This window comes from Anopheles arabiensis, chromosome 2, assembly GCF_016920715.1.
Source record: "Anopheles arabiensis isolate DONGOLA chromosome 2, AaraD3, whole genome shotgun sequence".
NCBI lineage: Eukaryota > Metazoa > Arthropoda > Insecta > Diptera > Culicidae > Anopheles > Anopheles arabiensis.
The window spans coordinates 50,057,461-50,078,550 of NC_053517.1; the positions used below are offsets into that span (position 1 = coordinate 50,057,461).

General features: G+C 43.4%; 1 protein-coding gene across 7 annotated transcripts in view; it reads left to right on the forward strand.

Annotated features, from left to right (window-relative positions):
- Nucleotides 1-4,019, forward strand: part of LOC120893824 (5-hydroxytryptamine receptor 1-like) — a 48,623-nt gene extending 44,604 nt beyond the window's left edge. For all 7 annotated transcript variants that reach the window (XM_040295948.1, XM_040295947.1, XM_040295952.1 and 4 more), the window contains one exon: nucleotides 256-4,019. In XM_040295948.1, coding sequence (XP_040151882.1) covers nucleotides 913-2,340 — 1,428 coding nt within the window. In that variant the 5' untranslated portion in view covers nucleotides 256-912 and the 3' untranslated portion in view covers nucleotides 2,341-4,019. The remainder of the gene's footprint in view (nucleotides 1-255) is intronic.
- Nucleotides 4,020-21,090: the final 17,071 nt, after the last annotated feature.

The following is a 21,090-nucleotide window of genomic DNA, read 5'->3' on the forward strand; positions in this document are numbered from 1 at the left end:
TGAGTCAAACTTGAAACGGGAGCAAACGAGCCCGGTCGGACGAGAGGGAGTGCTGCATGTGGTACGAGTTTATTTCTGCAACGGCATTGTATCCTGCCTTCTTATTGCCATGGTCCCAATGATGCCGTGATGGACGGATATAAAAGCATCTACTTTTTTCGATCTACTCAGTACTTCCTGACCTCGACGACCAAACCCTCCTCCCGCACACACCTACACACACGCTACCCTGTTTCTTTTTTACCCCTTCCTCAGGGAGCTGAACCTGTGCGACTGTTGTAGCTGTTGGTGCCATATGTTGCTGGTGCCGTTTGGTGTCTAGTAAAGACGAAGAAGGCCAAAAGAAGGATAAAAAACTGCCTAGTGTAGCATTTTGAGGAGCCCGATGGAGAGTGCTTGATGCTGCTCTCAGCCAATCACTGCAGGAGTAATTCAATAAATATACTGTACAAGATACTCGAACGCAACGAACGAACGCGTGCGATGCTGGAGCACCCTTAGGCTACAATTTCCACCGTCCAGATGTGCTAGACAGGACGGAGCGGGCTAAAGCAAAAAGCATAGAGGAAACAGCACCAATTGGCCTCAGTGCCCTTGCAAAGCACGCTCGATACGGCTCGATCGAACACGAGTGGGTGGATAGATACGAGCAGCTTCACCTACAAATAGCATTTAGTGCAATCATCTGTTAACCGACCAAAGAGGCCGCGAGAGCGAGCGAAAGGGAGAGCGGCGAGCCAAAAGAAAAAAAAACAGAAAAAATCTGTGTACATCTTTGCTGGAGTGCTGGTGCCACTATTCCACCGTCCTGCCATTCTCTAGCACTCACTAGACGCGGGGAATGGGGGTCTGATCCTCGGAGCAGCCCCCAGTTCCTGCCACGGTGCGTACGCGTCCGTGCCAGCTGCGTGTATGGATTCGGACACCGTCGCATCCGCCAGCAAGCATCGCACCGACGTTGACGGGGCCGGCCGGACGGACGGCGTGCCGGTCGCCCTAACCGTGGCCACGACGATCGCCAACCTGCTGCTAGCCAGCCCGACTCCCGGCCTAGCCGCCACCTCCACGGCCACCGCCTGGGCCGTCACGACTGAAACTGCCGCCCAGCAGCCGTACCTCGTCTACGGCACGAACCTGAGCTCTCTAGCGTACCTGGATGCGAATACCACCGCGTCGCTCTACTCCCCGTTCCCGGTGGGCCCGTCCGCGTCGACGCCGGCCCCCACCGGTCCGCCGGACGTGACCGTCTCCACGATCGTGATCAGCATCATCCTGCTGGCCGTGATCGTCGGAACCGTGATCGGCAATGTGCTCGTGTGCGTGGCCGTCTGTCTGGTGCGGAAGCTGCGCCGGCCGTGCAACTATCTGCTCGTGTCGCTGGCCATCTCCGACCTGTGCGTGGCCCTGCTCGTCATGCCGATGGCGCTGCTGTACGAGGTGCTCGAGGAGTGGCGCTTCGGCGAGGTGTTCTGCGACATCTGGGTCGCGTTCGATGTGCTGTCCTGCACGGCCTCCATCCTGAACCTGTGTGCCATCTCGGTGGACCGATACTGGGCCATCACGAAACCGCTCGAGTACGGCGTGAAGCGTACGCCGCGGCGCATGATCGCCTGCATCGTGCTGGTGTGGCTGGCGGCGGCATGCATCTCGCTACCACCGCTGCTCATCCTCGGGAACGAGCACGAGATCAACGGGCAGCCCGCCTGCTCGGTGTGCCAGAACTTCTTCTACCAGATCTACGCCACGCTCGGCTCGTTCTACATCCCGCTCGCCGTCATGCTGTTCGTGTACTTTCAAATCTTCCGCGCCGCCCGGCGAATCGTGATGGAAGAGAAGCGCGCGCAGAAGCGACTCGAAAGTGCGATCAACGGTGCAACGCAGGCCGTGGCGCTGGAAAAGAAGCCACCCGGCATGGTCGGCGAAAAGGTCGGACCGCCGGGAAAGGTGACCACCAGCTCGCCCCAGAACAAGCGGCTCCGGTTTCAGCTGGCCAAGGAGCGGAAGGCATCGACCACGCTCGGGATCATCATGTCCGCGTTCACGATCTGCTGGCTGCCGTTCTTCATACTGGCGCTGGTGCGCCCGTTCATGAAGGACGACCATCGGACACTTTCGTCGTTCTTTCTGTGGCTCGGGTATGCCAACTCGCTGCTCAATCCCATCATCTACGCGACGCTGAACCGCGACTTCCGGAAGCCGTTCCAGGAGATCCTGTACTTCCGCTGCTCGAGCCTGAACAACATGATGCGAGAGGACTTCTACCACAGCCAGTACGGTGATCCGGGCTCGCAGCGGCTAGTGATCACGAACGATGGCGGTGCACGCGAGAGCTTTCTGTGAAGGCTGGTGGCGCAGTACGCGCGTGTGCAAGTTGCACGATTGGCGCACGATTGGGTGCGTCCAGTCGAGGTGCAATGGTAAAGCAAAAGCGAACAAAAACAAACATAACAAAACCAAATACACTTTAATGCAGGCAACAATCACGAAACCTAGGGCAGGTGAACGTCTAGTTTAATTTAGTCTTCCTTTTTGTACATACAAACATCTAACCGCTAGGAGTTAGTTCATCAGATCATGCTTTCTCATTCATGTTTCCCTCGCCATTGCTACGTCTCTGTCGAGTGGGCTAGCATAACGAAATAACAAACAGCATCCAGTCATCCAAATTCACTTCCCAATTCCCAAGGTCCCTCTGCCCAGTGCGCAGTACCGAAACGTGCACACAATCAAAACACCCAAAACCAAAACGAATCCACACTATCCCCGTTACATCCCATGCTAGGCGTGCAGGAGAATGTAAAGATGTATCACTGTTAGCTCGGGAAGAGATTTGTCTGTTTCTGTGTTTTGTATCGTATGTGCAAGGAGTACGCAGCCCGTCACTACTAGAGCAATGCAACGCCCATAACATTTAGCAAACACAGCAACACCGATGTATATGTTTTGTGATATAAGAGAATATGGCTAGCAAGCAACCGTTTCGGTACATGTGTTCCTTTCTGGGTGTGTAGTGCATGTATTGAAGAAGCAGCGACAAACATGGCCCAAGGTCATACAGGCTTCAGAGAAGACGCACACCTTTTCAAAACGCCTCCACACCCGATGTGAAGGTCAGTATGGCACGAAAACACGCAACCAGAGCAAACAGAGCAACAACTGCCCAACAATCCGGAGGCAATTTATTCGTATCGATGTTTTGAGAATTTGATCGCTAGGATCACGGTTCGATCAATGTGTGTGTGTGTGTGTATCTGAATGTACGTGTATCTATGATCTGGTGCGTGTACTATGTGTGGCAAGTCGGGCGGGTAGCAACCTATGAATGTTAGACTAGTTTCAGTGTTCTATGTTTGACCGGCCGGTATCGCACACAGCAGGAAATGTGACAAAAGTTCATTGAATCGCAAAACCAGTATTAACAAAATCATACACACCTGGAGGTTCGAAATTGAAGTAATCATACAATTGGACAGTTTTTTTTCTTCTTATGCTAATTATATGCAATTGATTTTCCATCCTTCCTGTTAAATATGATCAACTTGGCAACAAGATCAACCTGCTCCGCACGTTACCATGCTGGGTTTTGATCAATGTTTTCATACTCACGAACAAAAAAACAACAAATTGTTTTTCAATCCATGCCCAAGAGCAAGTTCAAATTTCTTGATATTGTAGCAGCATCCGCTATTGGCAGTTTTCTACGATCGTATGTCTGTCACAGCCATGAGCAATAGAGACATTAACCAAGACAGGAAAGTAACGGCTTTCTATTGAAGAGCAGAACAACAAATGGACAGCAAGCTAGTAAGGCAACAAAACCACAAAATCGAACGGAAGCAGTAGACGTAAACCAAAAGTGTAAGATACAATTCTACTCAGTTTAGTTAGTTAGCTATAAATATATATATTATATACAGATATTTTCGGTTCTGTTTTCCCTGTGTAGTGAAAACAAACAGATCAGTGGAGGAAATAAAGAGCTACAAAAATCGATTGAGAGACGATTAAAATGCAGGAAATTTGTAATTGCTTATTTATTTTTTATGTTTTTCGTTCTTTTGTCCAGTGTAAGCACGATGACAGTCACAAGCAAAATAATCTATCCCTTAATGTCGACGCTAGAGTATAGGTAAGTATAACAACATAGCAAAAATTCTTCGGATGTCCGGAAAATGGTAAATTTAAAGCAGTTATTGCCCTCTTTTAGTATAAACCAGCCAAATACGGCCCGTGAACTAAATTTATCTGCGTTATTTGGTCGAATTAGTTCGGCGAACTTTTATCCTGATATTTTCAATATGAATTTCAAAAACTACTAACTCACATTACTAACTTTGAGCATACTTTTTGCGGTTAAAAAATCCTTTTAATTTTAACCAAATCAATTTGATTGTATGACAGATTTTCGGGATAGCCAAAAGCATTAAGGGAAAAGCTTTCAAAAGGAAGTGATAGAAAATAATCCAGTGAATCTTCTTCTTCCACGTAGCAAACGACTTAGAATTAGGCGTACCGTTTTTTCTTTTAATTCAGCCGACTGTTTAATATATGTACGTCACAAATCACGATTGTTTGTTTCAATTATTATTTAAATAATAATTTTCCACACACTTCCTCCTTTTGTATGTATATGTTTGATGTGCTTTGAAATGGCAGGAAAATATTGCATAAATTGTAATCCTAATTTTCATAAATCCTCAACACATAAAATAAGTTTTAACGGTTTTAATTATTCCATCATCACGTAATAAACATAAGCCTCTTGATATGTAGGAACATAAAGCCAGGCATTCTTCTTCCCCCCCCCCGGCCCCTTTCCAACATGCAAGTAATAATGTGCTGCGTGAATGCGGGTGGCTTAAGCGAGAAAACGACTAATTACCGAACCTGCCTAACAAACGCACCCGTGAAGCGTTGATTCATGATAACCAATTTTTCTCTCCGACCAAACAATCGAAACGCGTGTTTGAGTTTCACATAGTTTACATAGCACACAAAAGGTTGCACGAAACGACCAAACGAAGCGTACCCCGTAAACGTAGAAGAAGGAGCAAGACAAAGACGGAAGACAAAGATCGAATTTAGCATACGGTCTGGGGAGAAGAATTTATTCTTATCAACACCGGAACAGCCGGTGACTTCTTTGTGCGTCTGTAACGCTCCGTTGGACGACCTAATCAAATGACGTACTTCGCTTCGCGGCGCTGTGAAATACTTTCTCAGAGCGTGGCAAAGTAATTTGGATTGACGAAAAAAAACATAAACTCGAGAAAAAAAAACACCTATTGGAAGCGTAAAATTGTCCAAACTCAAGACGTGAGAAACGTTAGTTTGCGCGCCCACGGGTATACGCCCGGACAGGACGCCTGGTGGACAGGAAGTAGCATAATTTTCGTTCTATTAGTAGAGCGCCGCGAACGCAGAATGTTCGCGTCTCACGCAGTTTGATAAATATGAAATTAATCTTCATTTAATTAAATTTCCCACTGCACCAACCGGCGGCGTACGCCATTGACGCAGGGGAACGGGTGTGAGGCCACCACCGCTTGCCAAAGTTTACGCGGAACAATGTTTAACTTTATTCCGTGGTAATTTGACAACGGTGGTGATGGTGTTAAGAAAAACAAAGTCACCTTCACTTAAAATTGACTTCCTCCCAGCCTTTGCAGGGCAGAGAAGGGGTGTATGGGGTGCTGGTAGTTCCCATTTCTACCCCTTCGCCATATCGCTTGTTGGGTAAAATTACATTCATAACATACACAAACACCTTCGGCACGGTTAGGTGTGGGAAGAATGCACAAAGTCCCAAAACACGTCCGCCATAATTCCTTCCAAATCTAGCAACACCCCCACCGATCGTGTGGGCGCTGTAATGGAGTGTGGAAAATTTGCTTCAGTTGCTGCGTGAGTCGTAGCGAGAAGGAACAAAATAAAAAAAAACTTGTGAAATAGGGCATTGACGCGAACGTTTCCCAATTATCTTGGGCTTTCGCGACGTGTGCTGAATGTCACCGTAACCGTAATACCCGTCCATCATGAGCATCGTACGCGGTGCCCGTGTTGCAAGCTATGATCGATGTTGATGAATTACTCGCGGCACAGAACGAGGCACACGAAAGTAATCACTTTCCACGGCAAAAATACATCCCTGCGCGAAAATTACTTTTCATTCAGAATGACAGAAATTAATGCTGCTTGGTATGACAAATTTGACACTAATCGAATTATTTGTGTTGGCCTGTTCTGTTTTTGCTGAACGTTCCCAGCTCGATACGCACGTTGTTTGCCTAGTGAGTGTTGTTGATTGATACGCTCGATTTAAGTTGATTGGTCAAAATGTTATTTTTTTTTTTTATATACACCTTGTTTGCCTTTTTGGAGCATGAAATGTGTGAATGCCAGGTAAATGTACAGAAACTATAACATTTGCTGTGCACAATCAGAGGTTAAATCAATAAATATTGGCACACTTTATGTAAACCGATTTATTGGCTGTTTTTGGAACAAGGTTCGCAGTATTTTTTCGGAGGAGATAATTTAAGCGACCAAATTTAGACCGAATCACTTGTAAGATCACTTTAATTATGTTTGATGAAATTTTAATTATGCAAATTAAATAAAAAGCTAGCATTAAAAGCTTTTTATTTAATTTGCTTCATCGATTTGAAAGAAAGGAAAGAACACAACCAATATCATGCATTGGTTACGAGTTTGTTTTAAACACAAGCAGGATGATGCATTAGTTCCAGAACTAAAAACCGCACACTCATACGACTCAAACGTGCAAAAGAGCTGCTTAGTGACGTTACCGAACACGCCGCTACCAAAAATTCTACTAGCTTTACATTGGCATGCACTATTCACATCGCAGCTACAATAGTTTTCAATACGGCGTATAGTCGAGAATAGAGATGGGAAATATTAAGTTTTCGTCGGAATCGATTCCGGCTAGCTCTGAAGTTATTTGGAATCGATTCCGGATAGTAGGTCTGGAATCAGTCTCTGGACTTGACTCAGGAGTCGGATCCGGATTCGGCTTCACATCGGCTCCGGAGTCGGCTCTGGAAGTGGCTTTGGAATCATAATCGGTTCCGGAATTGGAATCGATTCCTTCTGAAATTCCTTATTTCGATTTAAGACTGATCCTCATTCCGGAGCAAATTCCAATTATGGAGTCAATTCTGATCCCGGTACCGGATACCGATTCCCAAGTCGATTCCGATTCCTGAGCCAATTCCGATTCTGGAATCGATTCTTGTGCCAACTCCAGAATCGACTCTGAAATCGGCTCCGGACTCGGAATCGGCTCCAGAATTGATTCCGAACACGGAATAGGAATCGGGCAGGTCCGATTCCGAGCTCCCACCACTAGTCGAGACATATTCAACGTAGCCATTGCAGACAGCTTAAATCGTTCTAGCGCTTCTACAAAACCAAAATATTGTCCACGCATTCACCGAAATCGATTACGTATAAAGGAGTAACCAGTTTCAACCCTGATGAAATGTGCAATCTATTCGTGCGAGCCCTTTACAGACCATTTTTTCTTTCATTATATAATTTTCAGTAATTTTTCATTTTACATAAACTGTACTTTGTTAACTGATTTCTAACATCTTGCTTAGCGAACTGTGTATTAGGTATGTTGAAATAATTGAAGTATTCTTCAAAATTGAGAAATCATCGTTGCACATCTTGAAGTAATTTTCAATAGCCTTTCAGCAAAGCGGAGCGTGCCATAGAAAACATGAATTTATCATTTATAAGCCGCACTGGTTAGAAAAAGGGGGCAAAAAAGGCCTACGAAATTTCTCGATCATTTTTATGAAGGGAAATAAATTCAATCATCAAATCACTCGGAAAAACTTTTTTCCAAAGCTCTCCTTTTCCCTGCTTCACACACTCGAACGGTGCGGTACGGGTACTTTACTGTCGATTTTTTGACTCATGCAAAAGCTTCAATCACGTTTTCCGGTACTCGAGAGGGAGTGATTGAAAATTTGCGACCGTGTCCATACCGAGTATTGCGGTATTGCTGTTTGCACGAGTGCTTTGGGTTTGCGTTGTGGTTGTGATAGCTTACTCGCGTGAATAAGTGGGTGTCGGAGGGACGGAAAGAAGAGAAAGATGGTGCAGACCAACCGCCCTATCCGTGCTGGAAGTGAAGGCATGTTCTGTGTGCATCGAACATTACGATAATACCACCAGCTCCTCTCACACACGTACAAACAAACCCCTTTTTTGTGGGGATGTTTTGAGAGTCTTCGACAGAGAGTAGTAACCAGTAACTACAACCCCCGATGGTTGGGATCGAGGGTGCGAAAAGAACATTTTACAGCACGCAACAATGTCGAGGGAAATGAGCGGAATAATTTTCCCATAACGAACAGCAACGAAACGTTCCGGCTCAAGGGGAGCGGAGGAAGGAAATCGTTGAGATAAAAAAAAACTTGTTGATTTCCAACCCTGCAGTAAAGGGCAGTGAAACGTAACTTTTCTTTCGGGTTTTCTCTTGTTCCTCTTGGTGGATGTAAACTGTTTTGGTGATGCTTATGCTCTGGGCCGGTGGGGGACACATTGTAAGGACTTTGTTTCGTAAAGTTTTGGATTTCTTCGTTCTTTTTCTACCGTATCCCTCGATACATTCTGTTATCCTATCCTCCCATGGGCCCTGCGTCTCGTTCCATTTCGACACGGTCGGTAAAGCGGTCCAGCTTTTGGCGGGGCAAACAGGCTGACGAACACAGAGCGCAGTGAAAAAGTGTGTAAAGCATACAATATAATACTACCGCACAATAAAGTAGCAGTTTGATTGATAGCAGGGGAAATAATCATGTATCCTGTCCAACTCGCCGTGTAAAGCAATGTGATAGTACATTTCCTGAAGTCATTACATAGCCATTTTTACTAAAACGAAGTCCATGAACTGAAGCTTAACGTGTTTGTTACGATGGTTTTAGTATGTTTAGAATGTGAGAGTTTCTTCTACTACCTACAATTCAATTGCTGTTGCCTCAGAAAAAAAGCATTTTGATGAAAACTGTTTTAAAGCTAACAAAAAGAATAGACCTTTCTGGTTCGATAGATGGTTGGAAGCATAAGTTTACTGTCCCATTTACAATTTTACGCTGGGCGCTTGTCGTCAAAATGTTGTACCAAAAGAGATCTTTCTCTTTTCTTTTCACCTTCGCACATTCACCGAAGATAAGTGAAGGTTAAGCTAGGCACACTTTAGTAAAAGCATAAACCTTTTAGTTCAAAAGTTCGTTTCGTTGCAAGTTTTGCTATTAGCTAACCGTCTCTCTTATCATCATCACGAACATCATCATTATCAGCAATTTCGTCTAACAGCAAAGTTGCTGTTACGCTATTTGTATTGAATAGACAAAGTTTGGGTGTGTAAAAATTGCATCCTCAGGATACGTTAAATGGCAGCGCTTGTGCAGTACACACCGTTTGGAAGCAGGTAGGACTAAGAGGTTAGCAATTTTAGGTAATGCAGGAACATAAAAGTTGTATGAAAGAGTAATATAATCATCGTAAAGTGGGTGCGTTTTTTTACTTTACAGAATTTGATGCGGTTGGCATCACTTTTAGGTCCAAATTCTTTTGAACTCCAAAATATAAAATCTTATCCTTAATATTTAATACGTTCTTTTCTGAAGAGACTGTTTGTAATCAGTGGGTTGAAGGATAAACGGGGGTAAATTTGCTTTTTGAGGTTTGTGATGAGAAAAAATCTATTCTAAAGGAATCAGGTGAAAGTATGGTATCGATGCTGTTATTGAGTATGCACATTGTGGCATATATTAATAACAATAGGTTAAGATGCAAAGGTTTGCAAAGGTGTGGAAGAGTCGGATGTAACGTGAACATATTTATTCTCTGATCTTGATGTAGTGGCGGACTTTCTCATGATGATGTGGTAGTTTTTCATGAATGTGAGAAAAGAAGCCAAAATGGTAATCTAATAATCGTGTCAACATTGCGTTATTGCGTCCTAAACTGTTGAGTATTCGGAGTGTCAAATGAAAGTGTCATAATAATACTCGGCTTTCCCCCACGTAGGTCGTAGTCAACAGTGATTAATATTGCTTTTCTTCATGGCTCTATTATAGCTACTGTATGTAACAAGTGAGTAAGTAACATTTAGTAAGTTAGTTTTGTTGTGATCTTCATTAAAGAACAATCGAGTTTTTTTGTAAACTAAATTTCAAATTTGCATATACAGGCGTTCCCCGAGTTACGACCCCCTCGAGTTACGACGATTTCGATTTTGACAGTTAAAAGTTGTCATTTACAAGAAATTGATGTATTTTTTTTTTTGAATTTCTGGGCTGGTAACCGTTATACACACATTTCCAAAGATTCCACAACTACCCAATCTTGAATATCTATATGCACCTTTAAAAGTTTGCTAGTTATTTTGTGTACAAAACTTAACTCTATTTTTGTATTCAAAATTCCAATTCCTTTTATATGTAAAGCTATTAATATCAATATGATATATAGGATTTAGCAGGAACAGTGACAACGCGTAAATAAAATATTTAAGGTGACACATTACTTTTCCGAGATTGCGACCGTCAAGAGCCTAGATTCGGTGTGTGCGTGAGTGTGTAACAATATCGTCCTTCTAACAACAATCCAGCTTATCGCTCAGGTGATCCTAATTATCAACATTATTTATTAAAGTGAGAGCTTTCACACCGGTGCGTTTTCGAGCCTTGATGACGGTTAGCAAATGGCGCTGATTTTATGCATTAGCAGTAAGGAAATAGGAAACAAAAACCAATGCTTAAGTTAATAATACCTTTCACAAAAAAGAGAGCAAAAGTTCTATTGCCATGCGCGATCTCAGCTCGCTCAAGTGTAAGCTCCCGCCCAGGCAACTGACAGCGACGGAAATGCTCAACCCTGAAACCGCTCCCATCCCTTGCCCACGGAAGCACACTGTAGCCAGCCTTGCTGTTCGGAGTTCTTTTTGCTGCTTACACGTTCATTCGAGCGAGCATACCTACATTAATTAATCACCATCCTGAGTGGTTAGCTGACAGAGTTAGTGAAATACGAACGAGCTGCCAAAGCGCTTGGGAACGGAAATTGGGATACTTAATTTTAACTTTCCCTTGTTTGGGTTGCTCCGTCGCCGGTTGTTCCCTCCAGGCCGCACCAGGTCGAACGGGCTACTCTGCACACTTAATCTTAAATTGAAACATATCCCTTCGTGTAAACCCCGTCGACAGAGTGGGAAGAAAAATTGTACTGAAAAACGAAATCAGTTCTCACTGGCAAAAATTAGCCCTAACCAGTGTGGAATTCTTGGCACGAAGCACAAAACTTTGAATCGCCGGGCACGCTTTTCACTTTTGTTTGGTTTCGTTTTAATCCAATACGGTGTTTTTTTTCACCTCCTAGTTGAGGGTTGAAAAAGCAAATACAGAAGGTAAGGCGAATCTCAACCAAGGTTGTTGGGTTGTGGTCCTTCATTTTTTGTTTTGTTTTTGCTGTTGAGAGATTTTGGTTTTGAGGCGTTACCACTGCCGTTCCTTCCTTCCTTCCTTCCTTCGGTCAACCGTGGGCTAGCTGGTACGTAATCTTGAACAGGAAATTAGCGACGGACCGTAATTGATTTCCCTTTTTAAGTAATTACCTCAATTATGTTTGTTTGTTATCGATCGCATCCGTCCACTCATTTCGGTCATTAAAAACGGACCGAATGTTGAGTGTTTTGTTGTTGCCAAGGAAAGTGAACCTGGTATTTGTATGGTTGTTTTTGTAGCAGCAAAAAATAATTAAGTCTGTGATAGATGATGGTCCACTTTTGTTTCTACGTTGACTATGAAAATGTTTGTTAAGAGGTGTTAGAAGCTTCTTTAAGTATGATCGTGGATGTGATCGTTTGTCAATTAATATTTCTACTTATAATACTACGCATGAAACAATGGTTGAAGAAAGAAAAAAGGCAATCATCTACCTTGTATAACGTCGTGAGCCACCATCACACCAGGTGTATTACATTGTTCCTCTTGCGATTCGAGCCAATCATGCTTCGTTCACGATTTGCCATCAAATGAAGCCCAGTTTGCTGGTGAAATCTTCACAAAACATCATCTATCATGTGCTTACGATAGGTAGGTGCTTAGTATAACGAGAGAGGCGAATAAAAATAAAACCCACAAGAAACCCCTAAACACAAGAGTCATATTTATGGCATGGCTTCAATAGCATTCTCCTTTAGCTGGGAATTGAGAACAAAACTCCAGAGCGGGTACAATCCACTCGTATAGCAAAAAAAAGGCAACCTTCAGTGTAATGGAATATGCAGGGGTCTGGAAAACAAGCATCCTGTTTAACCGAAGCGCTCGCAGGGCGCGCTCTTTCCCTTACACGTATGTGTTTCCACGCGGCTGATTGAAAGCTGTGCCAGCGTTCCTGGCAGGGTTTCCTTTGTCCCTTTGGCTTACATAACACGATACGGGCGGTACAGTTCCTCCAACGGTTTCACGCGCGCACGATAAGCACCGTTGATTTGGTGGCAGGCAAAAGGGCACGATAACACTTCCCTTATGGCATGGCAAAGGTTGCCACGCTTCGTGCTTCGATGCTTTGGTGAAATTGATATTTTCACCCTCCCCGGGAGTGAGATTCGGGCCCTGCAATGGGTCGGCAGGGTCGTAACGAGATGGAAAATGGAACGGCAAGACGATGTGGTGTGGTGATGCTGTGGTGCAAGAAAAAAAAAGAAGGTAATCAGCCATGGCAGGTGCAGAGCTACGTCACCCCAGGATATGAAAAGCACACATACTCACACACACATACAGGCACGAGAAGCGCAAAGTGAACCCAACGGAATCGACAGGATCGAAGAAACACTGAATAATTCAATTAGCAAGTAGATTAACTAGCCTTATCCGGTGTGTTGCTAAACGGGGACGAAAGTGTTTGTTGGTATGAAGAATGTAGGCATGTTGAGGCACAGGCACAGCTACGACGGATTTTTCAAATCACGCCAAAACTTTCTCTTTATGTTGAGGTGGATTTGTGCTTTATTTTCTGTGCTTCCTATGTATGTATGATTCGATAGCATTTTGTTGCTCAAATCAATCAATTATCCACGTTTATGTATGAGAATGATGTTTTTTTCTGCAAAAAGCAATAGGATTCATACATTTAAGGGTATTAATTTTTTTTATGTCATTTGTGCCTCGGTTTTAGCTAATTTACTTTGATTGCTTCATGCAGACATTTATTTTTTTACAATTCCATTATGTATTTGGAGCAGGAATTGTATTCCCGCTAAATCCGTACATCATAGCAAAAGCAAAAGAGCAACACTAGTTCACCAGTGCATGGGTAAACGGGCTTCTACTGACAGATGCGTTGTGAACTGGGTAATCGATTAAATTGTCGAACGGTATTAACGTTTGAAATGAAAAGACCAACGCCACACAATGGGTGTAGCGTTAATGCTGGCTTTCACAAAGCGTTCATGTTCGGATCCGTTGTTGACGAGACAGCTCGACATATGAAGCAATCCTACACTCGGTGATCGTTGTTCGAATCGTTCAGTAGGGGTGGGGAGATACTGAATTATTTATTTCTTTGTTTTGTTATAATTGGTAAATGATTGCATGCGTTTTTTAATATAATTTGCAAATGTTGGCTTTGAATAACTATAAAAAATTGAAAATAAAGTATAGTTTTAGTTTTGTATAAAAGCTCATTTTTGTCTCGTTTATCTTTGTTATCAAGGTTGTCTTTGCCTCGTTTATTTGGAATTTTCTTTTTCCGGAAGTTCTCAATTCTTCGGAATGATGTCTATAACATTAGCGTATACCAGGATCTGGGTTGACTTGTAGGAGATGATTACCGAAGCCTTCGCATGCCGGAATGTGCTCCGTAGCGCCAAATTGTATAGGAGACAAGAAGTGGTTTGGCGCAGACCTTAACCAGCCGACGGACAGCTTTTCGGGTTCCGTCGATGTTACCTTACCTTAGGTATAACCTAATAGCAGGATACCTTAAGTATAATGTTGTTTAAGTTACCTGCTCTCACTTGGTAAAACATTCTTAAAATAGTATTATTTATTTTTGGTGGTTTTTGTTTCAATTTAATTCTTCTAATAGTCAGTTAACATTCTCATATTTTTTTTTTGGTATTGCTTTTGCCAAATGTAATTTCATTGTGCCCATCCTAATCGGTCATCTAGCATATATTACATGAAAATCAAGATTCCAAAATACTTTTATAGTTTATCTGGGGTCATCTTAAACATTGTTTGATGGACTTGAAGTTGAAACATTGAAAGATTAATTAGAATGCAAGTTAACAGACAAGCAGATAGGAATAAACAACTAAAGTTGTTTAAAGAGTACTTCGAATGATCCGTATCAATATTCAATACTCAATTTAATTCCATTGTTTGCCTTGAAGGTTGTACAATGATTAAACCTATTTAATTAACGTAAGACTATTCCTAGAGCAACGCATTGATAAATTAGCTCAGAATTTTACGTTTTCATATAAAAAAATATATAAACAAAAGTATGTGTCTCACTAATTATGATAATGCGTGATATATGACTTCATATACAATACTATAATAAAGTGCTAGGCGATAATATCCGATTGCCCGCGAGAGGAGAGAAGGATTAAATAAAAAGGACAAAATTGTGGGACTGAAAAGCGGAACGAGCACGGAAGCGGAAGCTTGAGAAGGGAAGGTCAAAGTCGAACAAATTGAAAAAGGTGTTAAAATGATGTAGACAGGACAAAAGTGGACCTTTGCTTGCATACCTAGTGCGTCGAAATGACGAAGCGACGGGAACACGGGGATATAGGATTGCGGGTGAGTTATGCTCCGTATATGAAGGGTGATTATCTGTGGTAAATCCAAAAGAACGTTTAAATATCAGGCGGGTGGCATGTATCGTAAAAGATCTATAATTTATGTCTGATCATTGCAACAATCCTCAAATATTAGCGACTGTAATTTTTACATATATTAGAGGTAATTACATTACCCACTTTGGTCGAGTCGGGTTACCATCCGAATGTGTAAATGCATTAAAAGCCTTCATTGCTCAGTACGGAAACCCAACGACGACAGTTATGTGACGCAAAGACTAATTAAAAAAAGGGGGCAGAAAAAGCTACGATAAAGCTTCCTGGTTTTATTGAGTACGTGACTTGATTATGAAAGTTTTTTATTAAATTATGTAGCATGTTATGTCATGGTTATGAAAGTATGCTTTCAATTTTTAATAAAATTATGGAATGTTTCAATTAGTAGAAACAACACATCTATTTAACACTTTAAGCGCCGTGTCATATAAATTCGCATGACGGCTTTGTTCACCGCTCAGCTCTGTATCTGACGCTCACCAATTCTCTTGATAACGAATGAGGTAGGAAAGAGAGAACGAGAACGACATGTGCTACGCCGCTTATCGCAATGAAACAAAAGAGTGATAACAATCGCACGAGAAACTGTCGCTCTCATCGCTCTCTTGCCATGCGCTACGTGCTCACTCAAAAACTGTGACGTCAGGCTGGCGGTCAAAGTGTTAAAGCAATTAGTCTACTGTAGAAAAAACATAAAAAGAAGCCAATTTTATCTTAAAAGCTAGAATAGTCTGTCATTGCTATGGGGCACTTAACCAATATGAATACCGAAAGCCACTACAGCCCAAAACAAGAAGAAAGTTTTACATTTCATCCACGCTTCGCACATCTATAACGCTACCCCTAGACTTGCTGCAAATTCATCCCTTTGTGCCACAAAGTAACGCCCTGTTTCGTGGAAACTCGTGCAAAAAATGTTAAAATCTGTCTGAAAAATTCAAAGCTTTGGCAGTTTTCTCCCCCGGGGGAGGGTTGTAAGCATGAATTTGCGGGGATACAGACATTTTTCACCAACGCAAAGCAACGCCGAGCAACCAGCCACGACCCGTATAATTAGAAACATTAGATGCATTTATTTTCATTTAATCTCTCGCCGAAAATGAAAAACTCGGCCGGTAAAAGCACCAGGCAGAAAGCAGAAACCGCTCCGGTGGTTGTATGAGTGCGTGTCCCGCTGGTTTCGCAACCCTGCTGCTGTAGCTGCGGGTTAATGTGTTCCTACATGGAACATTTAGCTCGCCTCCCGTCGCTTTCCCGTGCTCGAACGCTGTACGCTGATGTGTTGTTTCACAGCTACGCATAATTCAGCGCTCTGTTTGAATTCTGGATGGAGCTCCACCCTACCTTAGCCTCAGCTGGTAGAGCAAAAACTCCCAGGATCGTTTAATATTTGGCCATGGCATCCCAGCGTACGTCATGCGAGGGGATGTATTAGGCCGTTGGCAGAAAACAAAAATGAGTCAAACAACAGCAACAAGAATGATTCCCATTCGGAAATGTGGAAAAAACGTTCGAAAAAACACCTTCTCAACTTAAGCCGACAAGCATCGGGGGGGGGGGGGGGCACATCTCTCCCCCCGGAAACACTGTGGAGTGGTTGGAATATTTCGTAAAACTAATTACATTTGCTAATCCCCAGCAACGGTATCCCGTGCACGTTTGAAGATCATCACCATCACCATCATCATCATCATGGCCAGTTCCGCATGCCGACATCGTTCGGTAAATGTGGCTGAAATTTATCGCACAAAGTATGCCTCGGGCAATGGTATCACATCAGTTTGGTAGCATATGATGAATGCCAAACGGTATTATGTATTCGACCCGGCCACCAGCCAGGCCACATGGTCACGGTAGCCATCGAGCATCGGCAAAAATGAAGAGCACTTCAGGAGGTGAGGGCGAGGGGGCGAATGGCTTCGAAGGTTGAACAATCTTGCTGATGAATTCCTGACGCCTTCTCGATTAGACGCTGCGGGGCTGGAGACAGGTTTTTTTTTCTTCTTAGGTCAATGCGCACAGTGTTGTTTGTTGGTAGTTTGAGTTGGAACAAATTGATTCACTACCGGGAATAATTTGTAGTAGGTTCACTTAGTAGAAAGTGCTCTAGTTTCTCGATTTAGTAAAGCAACAATTCCCGCTGCTTAACAATACAATTATCTCTTTTCAAACATGTATGGTCGATTATTATTGCATATTCAAGTATAGTAAACAAAAAAAAAATATCATGATGCGTCATTTTGCAATTCTTTGTCCAGCTGGCCAAGCAGGCAACGTGGTGCACTCCGCCCACGTTTATCATCCCGTCCCGAGTGTGCGGATCTAGATAGAATTGCATTAAAATGTAGATCATCATATCGTTCGTCCAACACTTTGACTAATGTGCTTGGTGCAGCTCAAAGCTGATGGCAAATGCTCTGTTCCTCCAATTCCCTGCCCCTCCCCACAGTGTCCACCGATTCTTTTACACCGCTTTTTCCTTTTCCCCTCAACGGCACGCCACCCGGGTGTCAACGGAACGTGATGTGACATTAAATTATTGCACTCCACGTGCAGCAGTAGTGCGCCACTCAAGCTGTTGGGGCAGGGCAGGATCCCATCCCATCCCACGTGTGTGCATGTCCATCAGGCATCCCCAGGCATCCGCCGGACCATCATTTTAGTGTGGATGCACATGGACGGTCACGAAATTTTATTTATGTCACAGCGGACCTGCCGCGTCCACAACACCGAACAAGACCGACACCGGAAGGTTAGGTGTCTCTGTGTGTGTGTGTCTGTTTGGCCAAATTTGTGCCACGGGAAGCTTGCCATGGTTCGTTTGCCGGAAATAATGCGCTTGATTGTGTGTGTGTGTGTTTTTTAAAGCCCGCGCGCATGTCGGTCCATAAAAGAAACGAGCCCCACCCCGAGGGAGGGATGAATGGTGCATTGGCCAGTGTAAATGCCATTTCCTGTCAAATGGCAACCCTGTAATGATGCTTTTATGATGGATTGTTATACGAGCCTGTCATTAATTTGGGTGGGGCTGGTGGGAGAGGTACAAGGTGTACAAAATAGGATGGGAGGCGAAGCGAATGGTTTGGTAATGCATTTTATAAATAGGATAACATTGCAAGTGCAATGAGCCATTTGGTGCACGAACAGCACTGTTTATGTTCAGCTTTTAGTCATGTTTGCTGCTTTTGAAAGTATTTTAATGATAGGAAGGTGCAAGACACTTTACAACGGAAAGGAATGAATAGTGTAAATATTGCATTTGCTTAGGGCAAGCAACACTGCACCGCATTATGCATTGCATCAATCACCCACCAAAAAGTGGGTCGTTGAAGCTCACTTTGTCCGCGACACAATGCGAAACGTAGCACCAAATATCGTTAAATCTTTCCATTTCGCCGCACAATACATGTGCCATAGAGTGCCTGGGTGCTGGAAGGCACTTGATTTTAGCATCCTCAAGGATAAGCCAAGCCACTGTCGTCGTACACCGCTCTACCATCTTAAACCGTTTTGTATTGTGAGTCCTTCGCCGTTCTTGGGAATGCAACGCCGTTGGTGCCGTTCCGGATCCATCCCACAGGAGTGCCAGCAGCAACACAAAAACCGGGCATCTCTTTGCGTTGCGAATGAAAATATTTTGCCAATTTTTGCATTTCACATGAGAAGCTTACATTCTCCCGGGGAAGGAGCGGTAGCGTGCGGTGAAAATGTGCGTTGCCGTAAGCCGGTTCGTTCGTTTCCGCACCGTGTACGATACTTTTCCCCCCTCCCGTGGGCAAATCGTCGTCTCCCATCGTCTGGCGCACATAATTTATCGTTGTTTCTTGCTCTGACTTACGGCCCCGACTACGGTACAAACGGATATCGCCCACACCGACAACCGGTAGCGTGTGAATCGACGATTGTATATACAGCTGGCATTGGCAGTGCAACTTGGCATCCCGCAGTATGCGAGTTCATCCTTCCACTCGGCCCAAGGTTGCCGGTACGGCTTAATGTTCTTACCGTGCAGCAGCAGCAGCAGCACTTTCGCCCGAGTTATGCCAACAACTCACTACGACCCAAGCTATCAAAGATGCTGTGGGTATAAAAAAGGGCAAGGCGGGAATAAAAGCTGCTTTTGAGCCCTATTCACCGGTGAGGTGTCGGTAAGAAGCGATTCTGAGTGGGCAAGATTTTGTTACACGGTAATCAATCTTGATTAGGTGAGGTGTAGTAAAAATTGTCGACAAACACAGTCTTGAGGCCTTGGTTGGTGCCAGGTGTAAATGAAGCCCGTTAATCCGTGTTGGTTCGCGTAGGATGAGCTTTCGAGAACGAATGAATAAATGATATGTAAATGTATCACGCTGTAGGGGTTGGATTATTATTTGCAAGAATTATGTTAAAGCTTTGCCAGCAATAGACATGGTGCAGAGAGAGAGAGAGAAAGAGAGAGAGAGAGAGAGAGAGAGAGAGAGAGAGAGAGAGAGAGAGAGAAAGAGAGAGAGAGGTTCGAAGTGGTATCATCGGTAGTTAACCCATGAATATGGCTTTGCCCGTACATTTTATTGTCTTTGGTGGAATGGGTGAACTAATAAATAAATTCTATTCAGAAGCCAGAAGCATAAATACCATACATAACAGCAACACGGCTCATAAATCATCACTTAACACGAATGAAAACACTCCGACGGATTAGCTGTTTAATTTGAGCCTTTTTTCTTAATTCTTTGCGCTTACATTGTTAGAGACGTTACATTGAGCAAGCTTGTTTTACATAGAAACAAAACACCAGAACACCGTTCACTGTTACTTACTGTTCGCACTTGTAACATTTACCAGAACCCGAGCTTTCCAGATGAAAATGAATGGAAAGGAAGGGAAAGAGGCAGGGAGAGAACACGAGAGAGAAAAAGAAACACTTTCCCACTCAACAAGTATCCCGCTGGCAGCGTCTATGCAGGTTTCACCGAGCATGACGTTTGCCAAACATCAAAAGGTCCCCGCCCTTGGTGCTGCCTGTACAAGCATAATCGCATTATGAACAATGTCGTCTTTGATAAGGGTTTTATGTCTCGAACCGCTTCCGGCACAGGCATTTTCACTTGTCTGGCAAGTAAACATGATTGGTATGCATATGCTCTGGCGTGCATGCTCGTAATCATGGTGGTTACAGGGCCAGTTGGCTAACGACGGTGGAAGGCATAACCCTACGAATTGGCACCACCATTCAATATGAGTATAATTCTGGTACAACAATATTGCGAAAGTGGGTTGACTAATGAAACTGGAGGCTGGAGATTCTTTGCACGAGTGTACGTAAAAGACGTTTGTTTTAAAGATGCACCAGTATGGCAACCAACGTAATAAAGTTCTGTGATGGAGGCGCCAGGTAATTTGTGGTGTTAAATGTGTCATTGCTCGAGTGATGAAGATTATAAAGAGAATACACGTAAACTGTTGTAGTTTTCTCACAGTTATATATTTAATTAAATTAAAAGCAAAAAACAATACACTCATAGCATACAATTACACTGGATGAACGTAAATAAGACAAATAGAGAAACGAAAGCTATAACTTGTACGGTTTCACTGCACGCAACACTTTACAAATATGCAATACTTAGGAAATAAAATACGAAGCTACGCTTCTTCATCTTTTTAATTGTAATTTGAACTATCTGTGGTTTGATTCCGGATTTACCTACCGGTAATGTTTTGCATCGCACTGAGCGTACGTGTTTACGCGTACGTAGTACGATGATCGGTTTCCGTCTGACTGGCACTTATTCATCGCACGAACATCTACGTACGCCCACAGTCCGCGACGAGCTTCATAACTGTTAGATTACTACCCTTTTGTCACTAGCTAAGGCTGCTTCATCACAAATCTTTAAGGCCAATATTTGTAACTGCATGTTATACTCTGTCTCTTATAGCTGGAGGATGGGTGTTGCCACATACTGTTCATAGAAGTAAGCGAATGTTGCTTCTTCTATCCGACTGACCCATGTTTGAAGCAGTTAAAATCGAAATTTTAACCGCAAAGTAAACGGTTGTACCGGTCGTCGGTGATTAAGACTGTTACTACAATAAAATACGCTGCTAAGGACCAGGCATAGCAGCAAACAGTATACATTGTATCACACTATCGGAACTGATTCACTAGTTTAATTATAGGCGTGCCTCTCGTGCATTTA